Here is a 26,125-nt window from a genome sequence, read left to right on the forward strand (position 1 = left end):
TTCCGTGAGCTGCTGACGGAATGGATCTTTTGACCATTTATGTCTCAATCCAAATAAGAAGCCTACACAACTTGGGTGTTCCATGTAGGCTGGCATTGCCTTGATCTTTTCAATGCTTTGTGCACACAAAATGGAAAATTCCAGTAGAAGGCATCAGACCTCAGAAGACAAGAATGTGTGTAACCTCTGCTCCTATGTAGTGTCATCAGATGCCTGGTAACGCTCCAGGGGCATTGCATCAAGGACTCAACCAATATCTTTTTGATATCAAATTACACATTTGACAAGAACCTAAGATATTTTTATACATTACTTCTAAATCCCTTAGATTTTGGTGGAATTAGCTCATTCCAAAAAAATATGGAAAGGACATGGTTTGTCTACAGCTTGTGCATTGCTTTCTTTCTACTATGCACTCAAGTTTTCAGGACAGTGGGAGCAAGATCCTCACCTGCAAAAAGCTTCTGGATAGAGGCTATCTGCTCTCAAATTACTAGTAACCTGTTTTGGGGTGTGTGAGACCCCTCAATCATCTTGTTGGGTTGCACACAAACAAGAAGAGGCAGACACTTTGCCTCTGCAATAGCAAATGGGGTAAGCAGGATTGTATCTATTCCTAAGAAGTCTCAAGTCACCTTTGGAGAGGAGAGTGGTCAGAACAAATATGTAACAGGATATAAAGCTGTAATTCACAGTCTTACTCTCAGTGAAATTAAAGACACTTGGCTCCTGAAAATTTGTTTTAAAGGTAATTCTGTATTAAATCCTTCTGTAGTATTTCTGGAAAATATAAGCAAACAGCACAACTCGTAACACAAAAAAAATTCCAGTACCTTTCTACAACACCATGACTTGCCACATAAAATAACACACTCCTTTCCTCAAACACAAAATCCACATTATTCAAAGCTCTGAAATTCAAAAGTACACAGACCTTTGAAATATGGCAACTATAATAGCCAGAGAACTATAAAAAGTTCAACCAGTAAAGGGCTGAGACTTCACACACCTACTGTATGCACTGAAAGAACACAGTGGTTTCGCACCAATTAATGTAGAAAGTGCTGACAATGGAAAGCTCTCAATCCAACACAGACCCCCTTTTTAGGAGCTCAACAGAAGTAATAAAAGAAGCATAGGCAACTTAATTCCCAAATTGGCACTTTAATAATAACTTTTCTTAGCATCATCCTCTTAAAGGATGCTCTGTATTACTGGGAATCTAAATGTCGTAAGTGTTATTCCATTGGTATTACAGCAGGAAAAAGCAGTAAGTACAGTATGAGTGTTTGAGGTATCGGTATTTTACAACGTGGCCAGGCTTTCTGCACTATATTTATTAAAACAATCACATTACGTGAACAGATATGAAGACAGATGCTGGACTCTCTCCTGGCAGATACTACATGATACACCATGTAAAGCTAATGAGTGAAAGGGAAATTGCCGTAACCCACAACTTTTCTCTCAAAACTGGGCCAAATGCATCACTCCCAACCCAAACCTGTGTAATTTTTGTGCCAAAGAAAGGGAAAACATCCCATCCTCAGTTAACTTGTTAAAGCACTTGGACAGTTTTAGTTATAAATACAGCATAGCTTATGAAATTCAAGACAGAGTTTGACCTGTAGGGGAAAGGCTGCAGACATTATATTACTGTGGGCTAGAAAACAAGAAACATACTTTCTTTAGTAGAAGCTAACTCAGCAGAATGTTGAGAAGTTTTAAAACTGCACATTCCTTCCAACTTAATTTCATTCCATTTTAATGGGGTATTTTATTGTAGGGATTCATCTGCTCTTTGAAAATCAGCACCACCTCTAACAAAGCTGTGGGATGGGAAAAGTTAAATAACTCGTTTAAGTTAGAGGAAGTTCATTTGGGCACTTTATTTACGCACACACACACACACAAGGGTTGCATATAGTCTAGATTTTGTTTTGTACATTTTTTACTGAGACATTTTTTTAAAAAGCCAAATATGCTTTGGGAGCATGCAAGAAACCACCAACTTAATTTTAAGCACAAAAAGTAAAGGCGAAACCATCTCCCCCATAAGCTGATTTAATTTCTTAGTTTTCTTCAAAGAGATTGCATGAATATTCCCTATATTTGTTTCAGAATACTAATTTAAAAATAAAGAAATAGCCAAAAAGCAGAACATGTCAAGGCATTGTACTGTCTACCCAGCCGACATGGCAGGCATCATTCAATACCAACTTAGGGACAACTGCAGGCAGGCAAAACCTTTTTGGTTTAATTGTATTTTAAGTGATTCACAATCACATACTCTCAGTGCTGTAGAAGGAAATATGAGAGATAGCAAAATAAATCCCATAAATATTGCCCACTGCCCTCCCAGAGTTAGCATTTTTAAGAATAAGACACAATTTCTTACCTCATGGTGACATTTCTCTTAAATATATGAGTTCACCCTTAAAAGGCACAAAAGCTTCTATCCTCAAAATACTCACTCTCACGTTAAGATTTAAGGACTGTGACTTAAATCTTACAAGTGTGACACAAGGGGAGAAAAGGACAGAGTTAAGTATCTGGGCACACTGTAAAAAGCAGAATGGATTTCCGTAAGAATCAAGGCAGGAAAATTTCATTTATTACATACGTGTCTCTTCAGGCCCCTCAAATATGTTAAGACATGCAAAACTCTAGAACATGGCAACGGAACTAGTAGGGGACTGTTGATTTTGGCCACCTCTGCTGTGCATTGTGAAGCTTTCACTTGACAATATCCTTAGTGCACATCTTTCCCCTGCCCTGCTATGGTGGCAAAGTCCTGCTGCATCTTCAGAGGCAAACAATAGCAAAAACCAGACACCGAACAAGTGCCATTCAGTCGCAAGAACTGGCAAGGTCTTGGCAGTAGGATGTCTTCTTCCCTCCAGAAGCTGCCCTTGGAGTTATCCAACTTGCCACTAGGATGAAAAAAACACAAAACACATAAGAAGGTAAAGAGGGGATATAAATTCAGCCTTGCTTTATCAAGGGTCTTTATCAAGATCAAGGGTTTTATACATAGGAATAGGCCTACATTTTGTGAATCCAGTTCATCTGCTCATGAGAGGCCACATTTAGCTTATGCATTAATTATTTCTTTCGTATTTGGTTTTTATTGGACACCTCCAGCAATAATTTTGGACCATCAGGAATACACAATGAATGTTTGTGTATACTCCTAGGGAATACAATTCTGTTCCACAGCATTCCACTCAAACCCCTAGGTCATCAAGTGAGGCCACTTGTGGCTGCCACACACCTTGGATTTTCATGTCAATAATACCTGCTGCAGAGCTTTAAGTGTGGTGGCACCCAGATTCTAGAATACACTCCCACTGGAAATGGGCATGGTGACAACAATTTGTTCTTTCTGGTGCCTGCTTAAGAAACTTACAATTCAACCAGTTTTGTAGCACTGCTGAATATTATCCCTGCTGGTTTTACAGATGTAGTTAATATATTCATTTTTAACTTTCTTTCTTTGTACACCTCATGACATTATCAAAGAGTGGATGGTTTATAAATTCTTTAAATTTAAAATATTTTAAAAATTATTTACTCAATTTAATGTTTTCGCTTTTAAATGTCATAAGACTCCATCGCACTCCTATTCTGAAAAATAGTTTTCAGTCGTTCAATGAAATTGCTACGCATGAAGCAAAACGTCCAAGGGATTTGGATTCCCTGTGCCAAATGCCTCAACAGCAACAAAGCACTTTACAAGACACAGTTGTCTGCAAAAAAGAAGGCAATTACTCAACTCACTCTCAATAATTACTTTAAAAAGTGGGGTGGGGAAGAAGAAATTACAGCATTTAATCTTATGCATAATTACTCTCAGTCCGCCGCCGCCTGGTCCAGGGCCTGATTCAAGGCGTTTTTCCATTTCCTCCTGTTTCCTTTTCCTTTCCTCCACAGAAGATGGATTCTTTATACCCCGAGAAGCAGACTTTAGAAAGGAACAATGAGACACAAGAATCACATGACAATCTAGGGTTTTTTTAATATATAAAAATCAATACAGCAATCACATCAAATATATTTTCCATTCTGCTTTTTCTTTCCTAAATGAATTTCAAGTATGCACAAGGCTGCTCTTTTACATAAATCTCAAATTCAGTGTATATTAAATTCATGTAAGGTAAAGGACCCCTGGATGGTTAAGGCCAGTCAAAGGTGACTATAGGGTGCGGCACTCATCTCGCTTCAGGCCGAGGGAACTGGCGTTTGTCCACAGACAGCTTTCCAGGTCATGTGGCCAGCATGACTAAACCACTTCTGGTGCATGGAGGACTGTGATGAGTGCCAGAGCGCATGGAAACGCAGTTGTCTATGTAGACAACTGGGGTACCCAGCATGATGTCCATGGGCCACATAGTATCCCTGGACATTCCTTGACTCAGAATCCTCTGAGTTCTTCATGGGTCCAAAGGCATCATTCCCCAGAAAGGAAAAAAAGAGGCAAGGAAGATGAAGGCCCGTGCCTTGCTCTGCCCAGCCATCTCCTCTTGAAACTCTTCAGAAAAGCAATCCTATTGCTGCCTGAAAAGTTTAGGAGTCTGGAGTTATTTACGATAGCCGAATATCTAGAAGCACATACTGGTGTCCTCCCCAAAGCCTTTTACTATACATATGATACCTAGAAACTATTACTGGATATTAATTCCAAAAATATTAGTTGTAAAGCCTATACTCCAGTGCAGCCCAGGAATGGCTCTGATGCAATTTCCAGAAAACATCCATTTATCTATTGTTCACATTCACTCAGTAAGGAAGTATCTGAGTCAATCTCTGTGCCAAACACCAGGTTACCTCCATCTGCCTTTTTTCTGCAGCTTCTGCAAGTTGTCTTCTTTTCAGCTCCTGCAGAAAGGATATAAAAAAGAGCGGTTTAAGATGTTATTTCACACCAACTTTACTGAGGAGGAAATTGGACTTCCCATCAGTCTTTGCAATGCAGTAAATTATTCCCAGTTGTTGGGAACTCGAGCCAAAGTTGCCAGTTCTGCCTGCGACTGCATATAAGCTTTTCAATTTCCTAGTCAACAATGAGATGTCCAAGTGCCTCATCATTAGGCAAAAGTGCAACCAAGTGAGGCTACTGGAGGGGGCACATTTCAAGGTGGAAGAATACTGGGGTTCTACTCACCCTAATATCTAACTATGCAGTGGTGGGAAGAAAGAAGAAGACAAACAGTGAGGTGGCGTTCATTTCCCACAGCTCAGGGGCAGAGCACATACATTGTATGCAGAAGATCCCAGGTTCAATCCCTGAAATCTTCATCTCCATGTTGAGCTGGGGAAGTCTCCTAAAACCCTGGAGAGCTGTGCCAGTCGAAATTGATAGTACTGGGCTAGATGGACCAGTGGTCTGATTCAGTGTACCCCGGGTTGCTTTGCTCCTAGCCCATTTACATGCACACTTGTTTGGGTCAGAGAGGGCCCACCACTCCAGTTCAGGAGTGGAAAGGGGTATGAGGAGGAGAGGGTGTGGATGTTTGTGCTCCAGCCCAACAACAGTGAGTGAGTGACCAAGTGAGCGGTCCGGTCCAGCAGCAAAGTAAAAGATGGAACATGAAGGACCTGAGGGTAGGAGAAGGGGAAATCAAAGTAAACCAGTGCCGGGAGACAGATAGACACAGAGAGAGACAAGACGGGTTTAATCTCTGTGTGCTGCTGAATGAGAAGTGGTTGGAGCAGTAGCCTGGGGTCTGTCACTGAGGTGTGAGCTAAGGGGAGGTAAATCCTCTCCAGCACATTATTTTGAAGACACAAAATGTTTGTGAGTACGAGAAAGATTTCAACACAGGGAAGGGAACTTCCAGGTGCTATACATTTCAACCCCCCTTTTTCAGTGAGGTAGCTCAAGTGTGTTTTCAAGGCTTTCCCCACACCCTGCATTTTAGCCTCACAGCTGCTCTAAAAGGGTGATCTTGAGACAAGAGACTGGCTCAAGGTCACCCAGGAAACTTTGTGGCTGACAGGGGATTTGAACAAAGGTTTCCTCGAGCCTCGTCACACCCTAAGCACTACTTTACAATAGCTTTCTAGCAATTCAACTCCCACTGCTCAAGACCGTGGTCAGGATTCCTGGGAAAACATTTGAAGGGGGAGTACATTTGATACCCCCCCCAGTCAACCACATAGCATATCACAAATACTGAACGTGGTGGACCAGGCTCCACGTGGCCATTTCCCTTGGCTTTAAACAGGCAGAACATAGCACTTAAGTAGCTGATTAGGGTATCACATCGACATCGTGTACACGCCTCTGCTGAAAGAACTGCACTGGCTGCCTCTATGCTACTGGGCACCATTCAAGGTTTTGCTTTTAACATTTAAAGCCCTCAGCCACTTGGGACCAAGAAGTTATCCACTCACTACCACTGCCTAGTAACTGTGCTCCTCATATGAGGCACTGCTGAGAATACTGAAAGCCCCAGAGGTGTGCTTAGCTTATATAGTGGTACCCCTGGTTACAAACTTAATTCTTTCCAGAGGTCTGTTCTTAACCTGAAACCATTCTTAACCAGAGGTACCACTTTAGCTAATGGGGCCTCCCACTGCTGCCGCGCGATTTCTGTTCTCATTCTGAGGTAAAGTTCGCAACTCAAGGTGCTACTTCTGGGTTAGCGGAGTCTGTAACTCGAAGTGTTTGTAACCCAAGTGTTTGTAACCTGAGGTACCACATTACTAGAAACCAGACCCTGAGCATTTAGCCCTGTGGAATCAATTACCAGCTGAAATTTAGATAGGCATCAAGCATATTGATGTTTAGGTGGCTACTGGATGCATTTTTATTTAGGAAGGCTTTCCCTGAGGTACGACCGAGCCATTTATGGATTATTAATTGTACATGGTGTTGAAATGGTTTCAGCATTTTCAGAGCCTGTATTTTATCTCTTTTTTAAATCTCATACACTGTTTCAGGCTGTGAAGCAGTTTATACACTTGTAAAACAAACAAACTATCCCAGCTGCTCTGCCTCCAACCACATTCAGCAGGCAGGTCTGATGGGAGGATTTCTAACTATGCTCAGCTAAATGTGCTTAGAATCCTCCCTGGCCCAATACATAAACCAAATAGGTTTTTTGAGGGGGAGGGTGTTTTATTCACCTGTCAATTATACTACTTTAAATGTGTATTTTATGTATGATATTCACCTGTAATGTTTTGTTTTGGTATTTTATAGTGCTCATTTGATGTTTCAATTCATATCATCACTGCTATTTTAAATCTAGAGCGGAACAGAAATGTTTGAAATAAACAAATGTATCATTGCACATCATGTAAAGGTAGGATTAAAACCTCAATTCGATACCATGGAGGGAAGATACTGATATTGCTGTAGTATCAAGAAATCAATTGGTCTATATGCAATCCCAGGAAATCAAGCTGCCAGTGATAAATATAGATTTCAGAACACAAACTTTCTGGATTTTACTGTTCTACAAACTACCAGGTTTACCTGTAGCTTGTGTACTATTAAATAAGGTACGTTGTTATAAAAAATGTATTGTCTGGGTTATTTTTATTTTTTCTGCGAAAATAAGTAAATAATCAAGTTACAATCCTATGCATGCTTACATAGGAGTAAGCCCCTCTGGAGATTGTGGGTTTTGCTTCTAAACAACTACACCGTCTTGGGTTAGCTATTACGATTACCCCCGAGCATTATCATACCAGCAGAAGCCTTTACAGAGCAATTAGACAACTGCACTTCATACACTGATAAATATTTCAAATATCCTTGAACTATGCATCCAACAGAACGCTATATATATATATATATATATATATATATATATATATATGCAGGTTTTGGTGTCCTCGGGTGTCTTCCCGTGTAAAAGTTGGGGTGTCTAGGCGACGTTTCGACGAGGTCTCACTCGTCATCTTCAGGCTGGTGCTTTCGGCTTCTTGTTACTGGAACAGAGCGGGATCTCAATGTTTGAGTTCCTATAAATACTGTAGAGGGGGTGTGGTGTCTAGCCTCCAATGTTCTGGGCAGAGAGGAAGTTCCCAGGCTAGTGTGCCTTTTCTTCTTTTGTTCCTTAATTACTTGAGAGATACCTTGAGTGATTTCTTGAGTCATATCCTGAGTACCACTTAGGTGGGTCATTAGGTGTGGATTAGTTGCTAAAGTCTTTGTGTCTTGACCTCTTGAACTTTGTGAAGAGTTTTCCTGAGAAGATGGCTGTATTGCACTTAGTTGTGCTTTGGCTTGGCTTCGTGTATAGGGGCGAGCTGTGGTTTTGTGGCTTGTGTCAGCCAGATCTGTGTAGGGATTGCAGGGGGGTGCAGCATCCGGAGGTGCCACCATGGATTGGCTACTGGATGGTGTCAGTAATTCATCTGTGGAGAGGGTCTGGGTTTGGGTCTGGTGTGGTTGATTGGTGTTGGCGTTCTGTGTGCCTCTGGATCTGGTGTCAGTTTTTGTGGGGAGGGCTAATTTCCAGATGTCTGGCAAGCGGGATGTGTCGTCACGCTTGTTCATGTTGTGAGGGTGTTTCTCTATCTCGATGGCTTCCATGATTATTCTCTTGTGGTGATGTTCCGTGTTAAAGAGCAATTTGGAATCTGCAAAATTAATTTCGTGTCCTGTTTCTTTCATGTGTTGGAAAAGAGAGGAAGTTTTTTCTTCTTTTTTGACGGCATTCTTGTGTTCTGCGATACGTGCATTTATTCGTCTGTTTGTTTGTCCAATGTACGTGGCTGGGCAGACTTTGCAGGGTATTTCATAGATCCCTTGGTTTTCCAACTGGATTTTATCCTTGGGGTTTCTGAGGATATTGGCTATTTTTTGGTTGGTGCAAAAGGCTGTTTTGATATTGTGTTTATGGAGGATTTTGCTAATTTTATCTGTAGTGCCCTTGATATAAGGAAGGAGGGCCATGCCATTGTTTTCTTCTGTGTCTTGGTTTTTGGGGGGTGTTTCCTTTTGGATTAGCTTCGTAATCCTGTTTTGCTGGTATCCATTGGCAATTAACACATTTGAGAGATTCTGTAACTCAGTTGTCACAAGCCACAAAACCACAGCTCGCCCCTATACACGAAGCCAAGCCAAAGCACAACTAAGTGCAATACAGCCATCTTCTCAGGAAAACTCTTCACAAAGTTCAAGAGGTCAAGACACAAAGACTTTAGCAACTAATCCACACCTAATGACCCACCTAAGTGGTACTCAGGATATCACTCAAGAAATCACTCAAGGTATCTCTCAAGTAATTAAGGAACAAAAGAAGAAAAGGCACACTAGCCTGGGAACTTCCTCTCTGCCCAGAACATTGGAGGCTAGACACCACACCCCCTCTACAGTATTTATAGGAACTCAAACATTGAGATCCCGCTCTGTTCCAGTAACAAGAAGCCGAAAGCACCAGCCTGAAGATGACGAGTGAGACCTCGTCGAAACGTCGCCTAGACACCCCAACTTTTACACGGGAAGACACCCGAGGACACCAAAACCTGCATTCCTGTACCCGTGAAAATCTACGAAAGCATATATATATATATATATACACACACACACACACACACATATATATATATATATATATATATATATATATATATATATATCATTCTCACTAACAGCAAAGTAGGTGCTCTTTTTCCAGCAGGGCTTGTACACTCCAGAGTTCTGTTCTCCTTTTGAAGCTTAAAAACCACCACCAAACTCACTGGCCGCTATTCCTCTGTGCCTGTACCTGGGATCACTGGTGGCGCCTGCAACCTGGTGGCCCTTTTGAGCGCACGATTGTTCCAACTCTACCAACGTGTGAAGGCAAAAGCACGTAACAAGACACTCTATTGAGCGCGATAGGATTTTATTCCAAGCTGCTAGTCCTTAAGGGTGTGTCCCTGGCTAACTTCTTGCGATCCTACAGCCGTTGACCTGGCCCTCGGCATGGCTTCCTTCCAAGGAGGTTTTAAAGCTTGCGCCCCCAGGAGTTGGAAGAGATCTGATGGCCACGCTTTGCGCTTTATCCAACCCGGGAAGGGAGGGGAAAGGAGATCACTAGAAGAAGCGAAGCGCCTTCCTTCCACCTGCGCGTCGCTAAGAAAGGCGGGGGGGGGGGGGAGAGAGAGAGAAATGTTTCGCTACTACTGAATGGCCAGACTTCTCTATGTTTGGGGACGGAGGGTGGAGTTGCATCTGGGGGGGCCCTTAATGGCGAAAGGGGGCTCGGAGGGGGAGGGAGACGGACTCCCCGCGCTTACCGGGTCGGGCGTCTCCACCACGTCGGCGGCGGCTCCCCCCATGCAGGGCAGGCACATCCCCATCGCCGCACCCCTCGGCCGGCCGCGGCCGGGCAGCGCCGACGCCTGGGAAGCAGCGAAGCAGGGCCCGCCCCGCTGCCCTCTGGCCTCCCCGCCGCCTCTCCGCCGCGACGCTGCCTTCCGCGGAGGGGCCGGCGGAGAACGGCGCCCCCTGCCGCTCCGGAGCCGGGGGGAAAGGCAGCCGCAACGCCGGAGAAGGAGGGAAAGAAAGAAGCGCGTCTTAAGGACCGGGAAGAGGAGGAGGAGAGTCTCTCTCCATGCCAGGGATCGGGAGGGAAGGAACTGGAAGGGAAACGGCCAGTTCAGAGGACCTGCGAAGCTGCGCATAGGGTTCTGGTCGCCTCGCCTCGGAAAAGATATATTGTAGGGCTTAGAGTGCCTACTGGATGGTTTGACGTCACTCCCAAAGGTGCATTCTTCCATTTTCTGCTGAGACAGATGGATGCCAACTAGACATTTATAAAATTATACATGGCATGGAGAAAGTGGCTAGGAAAAGTTTTTCTCTCCTAACACTGGAACTCATAGACATCCAATGAAACTGAATGTTGGAAGATTCAAGACAAATAAAATGGAGACATGATTGGAGACAGTGATAATTCTGAATATTAGTTGCTGGTATTCCATGAAGGCATGTCTCCCTCCTTTTTCATAGAATCATAGAGTTGGAAGAGACCACAAGGGCCATCGAGTCCAACCCCCTGCCAAGCAGGAAACACCATCAGAGCACTCCTGACATATGGTTGTTAAGCCTCTGCTTAAAGACCTCCAAAGAAGGAGACTCCACCACACTCCTTGGCAGCAAATTCCACTGTCAAACAGCTCTTACTGTCAGGAAGTTCTTCCTAATGTTTAGGTGGAATCTTCTTTCTTGTAGTTTGGATCCATTGCTCCATGTCCGCTTCTCTGGAGCAGCAGAAAACAACCTTTCTCCCTCCTCTCTGTGACATCCTTTTATATATTTGAACATGGCTATCATATCACCCCTTAACCTCCTCTTCTCCAGGCTAAACATGCCCAGCTCCCTTAGCCGTTCCTCATAAGGCATCGTTTCCAGGCCTTTGACCATTTTGGTTGCCCTCCTCTGGACACGTTCCAGTTTGTCAGTGTCCTTCTTGAACTGTGGTGCCCAGAACTGGACACAGTACTCCAGGTGATAAAGGGAAGTTTTCCTTCTGCACATATGTTTTCCCTCTGCACATAACTGTTGCATTATCGGGAAGCATTGCATCTCTTTCTATACATAACTGTGGCCTTATGGGAAGTCTTGCTATGGGAAGTATTGCTTCTTTTCTTTTGCATTCTGGGAAGTCTCGCTTATAATCTTCTCTCTGTTTCTGCACACACTGTACGAACCTGCTCCAAACACCAAGACATTCCCTCATCGCTCCGTTCACCTAAAGTTCATGGTGACTTGTACTCCATGCATAGCTGACCACATCTATAGAACTTGATTATTGTATTCTTTCATGTTATGATCAATCATTAGTAATTGTTTCATGCCATATTAATCTTTAGTTAGGAGGTTTCATGCTTGTCTAGTCCCAACCTCGTTTCCCAGCCTTTAATCTACCAGTGATTAATGTTCACATGTAATTCCCACCCCTCACATGTAATTCCCGCCTTGCATTTGCATTAACCAATAGGCAATGAGTTTCTTTGTGTTTGTATCAACCAATCAGCCACAAGTACACCTGTGGCAATGTTTGTAATATTCAATAAAAGAGAGTTCCCGGGGCTTCCCCGGCAGACGCCTCTCACATGACACCTACTACTTGTCTCCCGTGATTTTCATTCCTACAAGGTGAGGTCTGACCAGAGCAGAATACAGTGGCACTATTACTTCCCTTGATCTAGATGCTATACTCCTATTGATGCAGCCCAGAATTGCATTGGCTTTTTTAGCTGCCACGTCACACTGTTGGATCATGTCAAGTTTGTGGTCAACCAAGACTCCTAGATCCTTTTCACATGTACTGCTCTCAAGCCAGGTGTCACCCATCTTGTATTTGTGCCTCTCATTTTTTTTGCCCAAGTGCAATACTTTACATTTCTCCCTGTTAAAATTCATCTTGTTTGTTTTGGCCCAGTTCTCCACTCTGTCAAGGTCGTTTTGAAGTGTGATCCTGTCCTCTGGGGTGTTAGCCACCCCTCCCAGTTTGGTGTCATCTGCAAATTTGATCAGCATGCTCATGACTATTTATTCTGATTACTCATGACTGCGCACCCCACACCTTTCACTCATGGTTTCACACTTGTAACTAATCCCATAAATTGATACACCTTTGAGTTATAGGTTGGGTTTTTTGTGTGTGTCTTCAATATTTTGTGTGCAAGGTTCTGCCACAACCATATATGATGCCAGTTTAATGTAGATTGTGTCTTGCCAAGTAACTTTATTAATAAACTTCAGTGCATTACATCTTTCGTTTTCCAGGCAGCCACCTGGCTAGGTACAGATCTGACCTGCTTCACTTCAGCGAAGATGCAATATTACACTTGCCTTCAAACAGTCTCCTGAAATCTGAGCAATGGAGATGAACTGTGTACCCTTCCTTGGACAGTGGGCTGCCCTTGAAGATGACCCAGAAACTCCAGCAGGTGCAGAATGCTGCGGCGAGGCTCCTTACAGGGTCCTTGCTGTGGGATCACATTCATCCAGTGCTTTACCAACTGCACTGGCTCCCGGTGGAGTACAGGGTCAGGTTTAAGGTGCTGGTTTTGACCTTTAATCCCTATGTGGCCTAGGACCCACGTACCTATGGGACCGTCTCTCCTGGTATGCCCTGCGGAGGACCTTAAGGTCCATAAATAGCAACACTTTAGAGGTCCCAGACCCTAAGGAAGTCAGATTAGCCTCAACCAGGGCCAGGGCCTTTCCAACACTGGCTCCAGCCTGGTGGAACACACTGTCTCATGAGACCAGGGCCCTGCGGGATCTGATTTCTTTCAAGACAGAGCTGTTCCACCTGGCCTTTGGTTTGGACTCAGTCTGACCCTTAGGTTTCCATCCTTTTGTGTGATCTATGGGCTACTTTTAAAATGAGGCTGCATTTTAAATTGCATTTGAACCTGTATTTTAAATTGTGTGTTTTTTCTCCCCCCCCCCCATTATGCTTTTACTGTAATTTTTACTGGTGTTAGCCGCCCTGAGCCTGGCTCTGGCCAGGGAAGGCGGGGTATAAATAAATTTATTATTATTATTATTTACATTTTGAGTAAAAGAGAGAAGGGAGGGCGAAAGAGTAACAATGCAACAGAGGGACAGAATAAATAAAAAGTGAAAGTGGAAAGACCTCCTAGGCTTTGCTTCAGTTGAGGATGTAGACAAGCCAAAAGCAGTCAAGGAAGGCACAGAGCTGGTGAGGGGTGGTGTCTATGGAGAGTCACAAGAACTGACTAGAGAGGGATGGAGGACTGAATCTAGCCCCTGGTCCTAATGTCCTCAACCTCTGTTGTGCAGGATATCAAGTGAATTGTTACTGCTACAGTTATAATGATGATGAATAATTATCCTCTCCCTTGCTATGGGGATTGGCTTCCAATCATGTACTGGCACCTGGTTGTCCTTTGCCATTGATGATGATTGGACTTTTGGGCTCAATTTCTGTCATTTTAAGCAATAAGGTGGCAACAAAAATGAAGAAAAGAATGCTAGAACAATACTTGCCAGTGTAGTAATCAGTATTCTTTGCACAGAAATAGTTTTTCAGAATCTTTTGATTCTTGAGCGTTTTCCTAATCCATCAGCCCCCCCCCCCCATTTAAAAACAACAACATCAAGGGGAAAATTGCCGGAAAGTGAGAAGCTGCCAAGGTTTGGTCACTGGGGGTCCATCAATGAAAAATGCTCTAAAAGAGATTAGTGTAATCTCTTGAGATAATACCACAAGGTTATAACCTTCTGGAATTGGACTTGATGAACAGTAAAGCTTCTCCCAGTTCTTTTGAGATAATAACCATTACTTAGACAGAAAAATGACTGAGCACCTTAATACTTTATTCAATTATCTCGATGATGAGTGTAAAAAGATTGCTTTCCCCTTGATGTGTTTTTCAAATTGCAATTTGAGTGGCCTTTGAACAAACTAGAATTGAGAGAACACCTCCATATAAATAATAGCCAATCAATGCAGACAGGTTTATAGATTGATATATGTCTTTAGTATTCACTTCAGAGTGAAGAGGAGAATATTTCAATTTCAGTTCAAAGTGGTTTCTAATAGATCATGCTCTGCTTGTAATGTCAAGCCTCTTTCAGGTATATAGGATTTGGGGGAGCACAGCAGAAGTGAAGCCAGATATGTAGGGAGAAAGGGCACTAGTTAAGCAAGTACAGTGTTCAAATTAATTTCCAGTTCATCCTGGTGAAGCCAATATTTAAGTCTGAATTCCACACACAAATTGTTTCCTCTGTAATTAGCTGTTTGACACAGAGTATCTTCTAGTTTCTCTTGAGTGATGCTTGGGATTTAGTGGTACCAATAAGCACTAATTGCTTTACTCCCACATAACAGTAGATTGCTAAATCCATTGGTATGAACTTCTTCTTTTGTAAAATAATAGCTGTTAAAGTTAAATAATAGCTGTTAAAGGCCACCTCATGAGAAGAGAAGACTCTCTGGAAAAGACCCTGATGTTGGGAAAGATGGAGGGCACAAGGAGAAGGGGACGACAGAGGACAAGATGGTTGGGTAGTGTTCTCGAAGCTACCAGTATGAGTTTGACCAAACTGCGGGAGGCACTGGAAGATAGGAGTGCTGGCGTGCTCTGGTCCATGGGGTGACGAAGAGTCGAACACGACTAAACGACTAAACGACTAAACAAGAACAAAGCTGTTAAAGTAGATTAGCCACCATTCATAGATTTGAGTTGGGGTGTGTGTGACATTTATCTCATTCAAGTCATCTTTCTTCCCCCAAGTCTCTCAAGTTCCAATAAAAAGACAGAGATATTCCCGCTGCCCCATCCATACAGTGTCTATTTTCCAAAAGGCACAACAACTCCATGCTATGGTTTGTGTGCATGAGAGGAGCAGTTGCACCTACAGATTACTGAGCTGTTACTATACGCTAGAGAAGTTCATTGGCTCTGTATGTGGTCTAAATACCCTGGCTATGGACACTTGAGCCACCTTGCTTTTGTGATTGTAAGTTGTTTTGAACACTTCAGTTCAAATATATTGATTTCTAAAGAGGGTGGGGTGGGGGGACAGGTTACAACTGAACTGGCTGTGAAGAACCATATATAGAAAATGGCTATTGGACCAAAACACTTGATTATTTGAAAATCCAGATCCTGCTATTGGTATGTGTGATATGGTTAGGTATTTCCAGTTACAGATAGGTAGCCGTGTTGGTCTGCCATAGTAAAAACAAAAAAAATTTCAGGTATCTGAAAATTTCAGGTATCTTCAGGTATCTGAAGAAGTGTGCATGCACACGAAAGCTCATACCAAGAACTAACTTAGTTGGTCTTTAAGGTGCTACTGGAAGGAATTTTTTTTTGTTATGGTTAGGTATTTGTACTCCTGGCCATTTGGCACTGTGGCAACTCAATAATCTTTGTCCATTGTCTTTTACGTGGTAATGTCCTTCACACACAGCCTCACAAAATGTCATTATAATACAGTACCTACCTAATTATGCTGTACTATAATGGCATTTTGTAAGGCTGTTCGATAAGCTTTGAGTGTACATTCAAAGCAAGTCGATTTTTAATTCTGGCATTGATAATCTACAGGATAGTGGAGACCAGCTGGATTGTTAGGATAATGGACCAACAGGTTAAATACACCACAGAACACCCTGTCACTTCTTTCTGAAAACTACTATGTGTTTGCAGTGTGTTTGTATGATAGTTCTATCAAGCTTACATGTTGCAAAATCAACCTAAACATTGATTTGTTCAAATAAATACATTAATTTGTTCTGTGATTTTTAATGTTATTATTATTTTCAAAAACAATTATTTTAACTATTTTTGTTTAGCAAGACCAATATGGCTACTAAGACTTTAATTTGTTACTACAGGCTACAACTCCATGGTGGACTTTGGGCTTTCAAATTTCAGCAGCGCCCTGTGCAATGCCAAAATTCAGCACCTCTCTGCCTCTAAGTCATTTTTGTGGTACTCACTGTGGGTGAACCAGTCACACTCCCCCTAAATCCGCTTCTGCTGCAACTTGGCTGGTTGTTTCTGTTCATTATGTATACGTGATCCAGCTCCCTTTATCTCTGACCTCCTGTCTATTTTCCCTCTTGACTCACTTCCAGATGGCCTGTTCATTCAGACAGGTTTGTTTGAAGAGAGGCTAGACAACCTTGGCTATTTAATGCACAGTCATTCTGATTTTTTAAATATTTTTTTTGGTGGGGAGGTTATATGATGTTGCCCCAAAACAAGTGTTATCCAACACTTCACAGTACATTTTCTCCTTCACTTTCCTTATCATAAAAAGTCAAATCGTTGAGGGAAATTGATTTGTTGAGCAGTAATCCTAGTCAACTTTTATTGTGCAATGTGAATTCAGATCCCACTGGGAATTCATGACAGCCTGAAAGCTTCTTTGGTGTTCTTTTTCTTCTTAGACACCTCCCTTTGCGATTGTCCTCTGCTCTTCGTTCCTTTGGGTCCTGCTTTCCATCTTGTCTTTCCTAGGCTTCCCATAACTCTCTGTATCTTCTTTTCTCCCTCTTTTCCCCTAGGCTCTTAGACCTGTCCTGCCCTCTCAAGGATCATAGCAACCTTAAACTGATGTTTAAACAGATGATGACTTTTTTGCCAATACTTTTTAACAGCAGTAGAAATACATAGCGAACAGAGTTTCAAATGTGATTGCTATAACTGATGGATGATCAGAGGAGGAAGGGAACAGGAGTTGGATTAATTGATGGAACTGGTCATGTTCAGAACTGATGAATGGAGATGAAAGCACAGAAACTTGATAAATGAGAAAACCTGACAGGAGGAGGAGGAAAAATATCCTATAAATAAAGATTCAAGGTTTTGTTCATAGCATGAAACATAAAAAGAGTCGTGGAATAATTCTTGTGTTTCAGGATAGTTACATATATAAGATGCACTCAGTCTTTATATCTCTTGCCCTCACCTCGCCACGGTGATCCATGTGACGGTCACCTCCAGACTTGATTAATGTAACTCACTCTACGTGGGGCTGCCCTTGAAACTGACCCAGAAACTCCAGTGGGTGCAAAATGCCGCGGTGAGACTCCTTACGGGGTCCTCGTTTTGGGAGCACATTCATCCGGTGCTATACCAGCTGCACTGGCTACCGGTGGCATACAGGATCAGGTTTAAAGTGCTGGTTTTAACCTTTAAAGCCCAATACGGCCTAGGACCCTCATACCTACAGGACTGCCTCTCCTGGTATGCCCCAGGGAGGACCTTAAGGTCTGCAAATAATAACATCCTGAAAACCCCAGGCTCCAGGGAGACTGGCCTCGACCAGAGCCAGGGCCTTTTTGGCCATGGTCCCGGCCTGGTGGAACGCTCTCTCATGAGAGACCAGGGCCCTGCGGGATTTGACATCTTTCCGCAGGGCCTGCAAGACGGAGCTTTTCCACCAGGCCTTTGGTCGAGGTTCAGTCTGATTCTTTTCTTTCTGTATAAGAACAAGAATTAAAGAGCTTAGCTGTCAACTTTTCCCTTTTCTTGCGAGGAATCCTATTCAGAATAAGGGAATTTCCCTTAAAAAAGGGGAAACGTTGACAGCTACGATTAAAGAGGCCTCCTAATCCTCTCACAGGTCCTTTATAAGACCAGTGGTAACAGTTGGCCCTGGAGAATATTAACCACTCTCAATTTTACCCATGGACTGCCATCTGTCCAGATTTTAATTTGCTCTGAACTAATTTTAAGATGTATTTTAATTAATTGATTGTCTGTTTTTATGTTCTTTGTATACTGTGTTAGTTTTATGATGCTAGCCACCCTGAGCCCGGCTCCGGCCAGGGAGGGCGGGTTACAAATAAAATTATTATTATTATTATTATTATTATTATTATTATTATTATTATTATATAAAGGGCTTTCAAACAGTCCACACTGCACTTTAAAATCCTGACAATCAATGCTGTAAAGCATAGCATCACCTGATTGGGTGAGAGACCCTACCCACCTGTCAGATTTGGCCCGCCAAACATGGAGAAATTAAGATCTCACCCACAAACCAGAAAATGTTTCAGACACTTCATAGGCAAAGTTGAGCCACTGAAATCAGTGGACTTCAGTTAGTCATATCCAATCCATTTCAGTGGGTCTCCTCTGCTGAGGACTTAGTTGGTCGCAACTCTTAGAGTGGAGTTTATGCTTAGGGTTTCCCTTCCACGTTGGGCAAACTCTTGGTACTATTCGGTTTTGCCCCATGCCTGGAACTTCAGAGAGGGGTTTTTGAGCAGATAAATGCAACAGCAATGCAAAACAGGAACAGCAGAAGTATAATCTTTTGTAAAACAAAGATAAATGTGAAAGGACTTCTGGGAATATTTTAATCTCTGCAGCATGAATCAGTGTGGGTTTTCCCACTGCAAGAGAGCTGTGCTGTGCAACAGCGAGCAACAGCTGTGAAAAAGCACTGCATGAAATGATTTGGTGTCCATTTATTCCTTGAGATATATGGCTAGAACACTGGGGAAAATATATTACAGGGGCCATAAAGATGGGAGAGCATGGCACAGCTTTTAGTTCATTTAGTTCACATCCTCAACTAGTTATAGGACGGTGCCATTCCATATATTTTCTGCTTTCCCATCCAGCCGGCTTTGAAGATCTGACATGTGGCGTCTGCTGCTTTTTAAGATTATTGTATTTGCATTTTCCGGACATGCTACAAACAGCAAGGGCTGAGAGCATGGTGCTTTATGCCTGCATCCCACTCGTGCTAGGAAGCTATGACAATAGGAGCATTCAAAAAGCATGTTCCAGTTAATGTGCTGGGCCAGAAAGGCAGAATCATCGTTGCTAGTTCTTCCATCCCTGACTTACACATGCTCATTAAATGTCTGAATGGAGCTTCCTGTAGACTTGGAAGCTCCATTCAGGTTTCAAGGAAAAGGTATAGTTGTTGGCATCACCTCCCATCTGTGTTAATTTGAATGACAGACTGTCTCATACACACTGGTGGCAAATGAAGCCTAACAGCATCAGTAGCCTACAAGAATCCAACCCCCTAGCCTGGCTTCTAAATTCCCATACATAGCATTTAATGGAGGCACACATATTCTAAGCAGAGAGTCATTTTGTGGCTTCCAGCTACTGTCCTGCATTCTGGCACGACCACCAAACCAAGGCATTCCTCTGCGCATGACTTCCATTGAGGCAACTTGTAATGGAACATAATGCTACCCACAACTGCCATATGACTTGGGATCGTCCAGATTTGGCAGCAGTTCTGGTGGCATCCATTGACTTAAATACATGGAAGAAAAGGAAAGGAAAGGAAACAGGAAAGGAAAGGGGATATTCATCACCATCCACTGTGATTGTTTTATTTGCCTGCTCTCTTACATCTTCCTCCACCAGGTTTCATTTTGCTTACAGACCTCATAGGAGATTATTTTCCCTATAGTCAAGTCTTTGGGAAATGTGGAGGAAAGGATGTTAGATACTGATATACTCTCCAGATATAGGCTGCTTTCAGATGACCAGTTACCTGAACATTCATCCTGATTTGTTTGCAGGGAAATTAGATGATGTTGGTTATTTAATAAGCCTTCATCTGAATTGTTAGTGGGGAAGTTGGATGATGTATCAAAACAAGTGCCGTCCCATAGTCTCATTGCAAAATGTCTGATCATCTGGGGAAGCAGGTTTCTTGTGTAAGATCTCCCAATGAAATATAATTGTGGAATCTGAATTTGCTGATACTGTATATGATTGAATTGCACCTGAAAATAGTGATGGCCTGGAAGTGCCCATATCCGTATATCCTCCAGAAATTCCATGGGTGCCATTATTTCTTTTGCTTAAAAATAAAATAAAATATCGAGCCTGGGTCAGCTCTAAAAGATGGGATGTCAGGGCAGGATCTGAGCAGAAGGAAAGAAAGCTTCTTGATTAAACGAGAGATCTGGATCAAGAGGGAAGCACAGTGATTGTTGACCAGTGTGGTCCTATCATTTACATAAAATATTGTTAGTATTACACCTCAAACACTAAGCTGCCGCCTAACCTATATACAGGACACAATGGTCCTATTTTATCTCACTGCTCCTTTTTTCCCCATTCAAAAACCATATGCTGCATTCTGTATTACAACACTAAATAAGCAGGCCCAGTATGGATCATGAGTCATGTTGAGGGTATTGAGCTGATTGCCTTAATTAGGAAAGAATATTGTCTCTGGTTATTAATAGTGATAATCATTTAAGCTTATCTGTGTGGAATGTACTTTCCTCAATTACTCAGGGTACTAGTTTTTGGTAATAGCATACCACGTATACTTTGACTTTGAGGTCAAATAAGGTTAATGCTTTTCAGTTCATGATAATGGCTTTTTCGGTAATCTTAGAACTGGGTAATTGCATTAGCCAATTTTGTAAAATCTTGCTTCGCAGCGAAGGTGAGCAGTTATCATCAAGTAGCATTATAAAAAATGTCGCTTCTTAATGCTTTACATCAATGTAAGAAACTTTGCATTTGCTGAAATGCAAAGCAAATTTGGAACGTTTTCTATAGCAGTGTAAATCACATCTTACCACTTCTCTGGAAATTCTAGCAACACTTTAGCATAGCTGACAAACTGTTATCACATAATTCAGATTGCACTCCTTTCAAGTGGGCATAATATTTAATTTCCTGGGAAGCCTGCCTATGTTATTATAAAATCAGTTACTTTTTCTTCCTTGTTCCACAAGATGGGGCTATATAACAAGGTTTTTAACTTTATGGAAGTGGTTCGCCATGAGTATAATCTATCCCTTAAACTTCAGGGACTGTTAGTATGTGACAGGCTTCTTTGAGCTCTGCTGCTTAGGAAATGTGAAGACAGAGGAAGCTTCCTACAAGCATAGATGTTGCAGATATTTTGGACTACAACTCTCATCAGCCCTAGCCAGCATCAGGATCTGGGAAAGTGGCTTTTTGCTTAGGGTGTGAATTTCTCCGTTAAGGAACAAAGAGAAATAGAAAGCTGCCTCATTTTGCTAACTTGGAAAGGTGGGCAAGAACCTTGATGGTCAAGGTCTTCACCGTACTTCTTTCTTAGTGCACTTTTCAGATTTTTTGTCCATCTTGAGCAGGACTGGGAACCCATGGTCCTCCAGATTTTGATGAACTTGAACTCCCATTACTTCTGACCACATTCATACTAGCTGGGGCCGATGAGAGCAGGAAAGCCACATGTTCCTCACCCCTGAAAACACAGCTTTGGTTTAGTCTTGTGGATCTCTTGGGTTCATGCCCATGTTAGCATTTTTATTTTACAAACCATTCAACCACTCTGCCCCGCTCTGCCAGCTGTTTCTGGCACTAGGGATTGAGCCATAGGTTGGAGCCATATTTTATATATGTTGTAACATCACTCTTTCCCCTCAAAGTGGTGCAAAGCCACTTGAGGTTTCATCCTTTCTTCCCAGCCATTTCGATGCTCAAAATTATGTTCCTCCTGCCCCACTCCACTCCCAATTGCTTCCCTATAACTATTAGGTAAAGGTAAAGGGTAAAGGTACCCCTGCCCGTACGGGCCAGTCTTGACAGACTCTGTTGTTGTGCGCCCATCTCACTTAAGAGGCCAGGGGCCAGCGCTGTCCGGAGACACTTCCGGGTCACGTGGCCAGCGTGACAAAGCTGCATCTGGCGAGCCAGAGCTGCACACGGAAACGCCGTTTACCTTCCCGCTGGTAAGCGGTCCCTATTTATCTACTTGCACCCGGAGGTGCTTTCGAACTGCTAGGTTGGCAGGCGCTGGGACCGAGCAGCGGGAGCGCACCCCGCCGCAGGGATTCAAACCACTGACCTTTCAATCGGCAAGTCCTAGGCGCTGAGGCTTTAACCCACAGCGCCACCTGCGTCCCCCTATAACTCTTACTATTATTTAAAAGTTTTATATCCTGCTTTTCAAGAAAAGAAACTTTCTTCCTACGATCAGCTTACAAAGTACACGCATCAAAAGATAGTGAACAAAATGCAAGTTTCAGGCAATTAAAACTTCTACTTCAGAACACTACTAAACAGCCAGCACATATACAAGCAAGGACCATAGCTTAGTGGGACAGCATCTGTTTCGGACACAGAAGTTTCCGATTTCAACCCCTGGCATCTCTGGGTAGAGCAGAGAAAAAGGTTTTTTGCCTGAAACCCTGGAGAGCTTCTGCCAGTCAGTGTAGACCAACTTTTCTTAACCTTTGGTCCCCAGATGTTTTACTACAACTCCCATAATCCCTGACCACTAGTCATGCTAGCTAGGGATGATGGGAGTTGTAGTCCATCAACTTCTGGGTACCAAAAGTTAAGAGCGGCTGGTGTAGCCAATACAGTGGTACCTCAGGTTAAGTACTTAATTTGTTCCGGAGGTCCATTCTTAACCTGAAACTGTTCTTAACCTGAAGCACCACTTTAGCTAATGGGGCCTCCTGCTGCTGCCGTGCTGCCAGAGCCCAATTTCTGTTCTTATCCTGAAGCAAAGTTATTAACATGAAACACTATTTGTGGGTTAGGAGAGTGTGTAACCTGAAGCATATGTAACCCAAGGTACCACTATACTCAGCTAGAGGGACCAGCAGACTGACTCAGTATGAGGCAGCTTCCTGTGTTCCTATTCTCCTATAATAACAACCCATCTTAACCTAAGCATGCACATTCCCTCTATAATCAACAGCAAAAAGAAAGCAAGAAAAGCCTCTCATCATTAAGAGATCCGCAGCAAACCTTTCCACAGCATCAACAGTCAAATTAAAAGCCCTCATAAACAGAGATATTGTTCATGTAATTCTCCAAACCCTTAGTGAGCTGGCCAGGGGAGCCAACAAGCCATTACTACTGTCAGACGCTTTATGGCTACTTTGGGATATTAATTGCCTGTATGCTCACTTCATCTCCTTTTATCTGTTTTAAGTGACTTACTAATTGTCAAATTCTTAGTGCTCATAATTGAAACGCGCTTTGAGTAACAGAAGCAGGTGTGGCAGAGGTATGGCACTGGCTTTTGAGAAGGCTCACTGTTGCTTACCAGGAGGGAGAGGAGGGTGCCATGGGACAACTGCAAGCTGAACAATAGAACACAACACAATGGCCAATAACAATGGCACTAAACACTATTTATAGACTAATACAAATGATCAGAAATTACAACCAAAGTCTCTAAATCTTCTTCACAAGTCGCGGTAGACTGATTCAAAAGTTTGATATACAGTGGTACCCCGAGTTAAAAACTTAATTTGTTCTGGAGGTCCATTCTTAACCTGAAACTGTTCTTAACCTGAAGCACCACTTTAGCTAATGGGGCCTCCTGCTGCCACCACACAATTTCTGTTCTCATCCCAAAGCAAAGTTCTTAACCCGAGGTACTATTTCTGGATTAGTGGAGCCTGTAACCTGAAGCGTCTGTAACCTGAAGTGTCTGTAACCCGACGTACCACTGTATACATAATCTGTCACCAAATATCACCAGAACAGAGTTTCTGGATAACCAGTCTGTATCATTCAATGTTTCATCAGCCAATCTTGATCAATTCTTCATCAGTGCTCATATGATACTGTAGTCACTACAGTATCATATGAGCATTGATCCAGAGTATATATTCTACAGCATTTGTATTTGTTTACATGTACGATTGGCTTGTTAAGAAATTGAACTGCATCCTTCTCATATTAATTCTTACAAGTCTGGCTGATGAAGAATTGATCAAGATTGGCTGTTGAAACATTGAATGAAACAGATTGGTTATCCGGAAACTCTGTTCCAGCAATATTTGGTGACAGATTATGTATATATTGAACTTTTGAATCATTCTACCATGACTGGTGAAGAAGATTTAGAGACTTTGGTTGTAATTTCTGATCATTTGTATTAGTCAATAAATAGTGTTTAGTGCCACTGTTATTGGCCACTGTGTTGTGTTACATTGCTCAGCTTGTCTATATTGCAACACAGGGGTCTGTTTATGGGACAAATGCAGGTGTGGAGTCAGTGCATTTGCACCATGCAGGTGTGTGCCAGTGCATTTGCAGCATGCCAACCTCCCTGCTGCCTCTCCCTTCCCTCTTCCCAGGTATGCCACAGAGGCCCAGCTGTGGAGAAGCTAGCATAGCAGCTCTGCCCTGCCCAGTAAGTTGTTTTTTGTTGCTTCATAGCACTGTGGAGTTGAAAGGGACCACAAAGGACATCTAGCCATTGAAGAAATCAAAGCTAAAGAATCCATTCAGCTCCTGCTTAAAAGCTCCCAATGAAGCTGTGTCCACTACCTTCCGAAAGAGACAGTTCCACTGTCAAACAGCTTACCGTCAGAAAGTTCTTCTTAATGTTTAGTCAGAATCTCTATTGTAGTTATGTATTATCATCAATGTATCTTTTACTGTTCTTGTAATTATATGGTTACTTTTTATAAAGTGCTTTGAGCACAAATCCATGGGAAACATGGTATATAAATAAATTGATTATTACTACTTTGGTCCGAATTCTTTGTGTGTGATTGCTTGCATTTTGTGTGCCAATATAGCAACCGCCTTTTTTCTTTTCTTTGTACAATACTGTTAACATTTTCCTGCTGTTGGAATATCCAACTCCCCACCCCAGATATCTCTGTTTCTATTTTTGTTTTCAGGGGATTGTGTTTTTGTGTGGGTTTTCTTGGTCAGTTAAAGTCAAGAGGGGTTTGAAGTCCAGGCTTGGCCTGTTTTGTATGCTGCAGTCATCGGTCAAAAAATGCATCAGTTTGACAGCATACTGCGATTGCTATTTCAGATTCAGCAGAAGAATGTCGTGGTTTCATAGAGGAACGTCCTGTCTGTTGAACTGCCGTGGCTTCATTTTTGAAGGACTTAAAGGATGGAGGAGTGAGGATAATTTCTTGCTATTCATGAACTTGAATCTCCAGCCCAAATCCTCCTGGGTAGCAATGGGTTAAAATGCTAACTAAAACAATAATGAAACACCAATCCTTCAAAAATGTCATTCCATTGCTGAGTCAGGCTGGGGTGGGAGGGGAGACAGAAATCACATGGAACTTGAGATGGATTCTAATGCTCGCTTTTCAAAATCTACTATATACAGTGGTACCTTGGTTCTCAAACTTAATCCATTACGGAAGCCCATTCCAAAACCAAAGCGTTCCAAAACCAAGGTGTGCTTTCCCATAGAAAGTAATGCAAAAGGGATTAATCAATTCAAGACTTTTAAAAACAACCCCTAAAGCAGCAATTTAACATGAATTTTACTATCTTACGAGACCATTGATTCATAAAATGAAAGCAATAATCAATGTACTGTACTATAAAATAAATAAGACAGTATTGTAGATGATAAAAATTAAAATTAATTTCTTTTCTTACCTGCACTGCATTGTTTGGATGGGGGGCTTTCATCCATTTCCGCAATCACACAATCAATCAATCAATCAGTAGCTGAACTTGGTGCCACACAGCCACAAAAACAAATTAACTGAAAAAGCCTCAAAAACAAAGATGCAAAATAAATAGCAAAAACAAAAGCAACAAACTTATTCCGTCCTGGGAGTCTGTTTGACTTCTGAAATGTTTGAAAACCAAAGCACAGCTTCTGATTGGTGCAGGTGCCCCAGAAATAATAGCCGACAACCACATTGGACATTCAGCTTCTGAAAAATGTTCGAAAACCTGAACACTTGTT

General features: G+C 42.4%; 1 protein-coding gene and 1 long non-coding RNA gene across 2 annotated transcripts in view; both read right to left on the reverse strand.

Annotated features, from left to right (window-relative positions):
• The window catches only part of LOC310851363, a 690,313-nt gene that overhangs the window by 321,516 nt on the left and 342,672 nt on the right, over positions 1-26,125 (reverse strand). The gene's annotated exons all lie outside the window — the stretch shown is intronic.
• Positions 1,145-10,418, reverse strand: SVIP (small VCP interacting protein). The gene is made up of 4 exons (XM_083753287.1): positions 10,240-10,418; positions 4,828-4,878; positions 3,851-3,964; positions 1,145-2,933 (listed from the first exon to the last, which is right to left on the reverse strand). The coding sequence occupies exons 1-4, from the start codon at positions 10,300-10,302 to the stop codon at positions 2,919-2,921; spliced, it is 243 nt and encodes an 80-aa protein (XP_083609413.1). The 5' UTR covers positions 10,303-10,418; the 3' UTR covers positions 1,145-2,918.

The sequence above is a fragment of the Podarcis gaigeae genome, assembly GCF_964106915.1.
Source record: "Podarcis gaigeae genome assembly, chromosome: 1".
NCBI lineage: Eukaryota > Metazoa > Chordata > Lepidosauria > Squamata > Lacertidae > Podarcis > Podarcis gaigeae.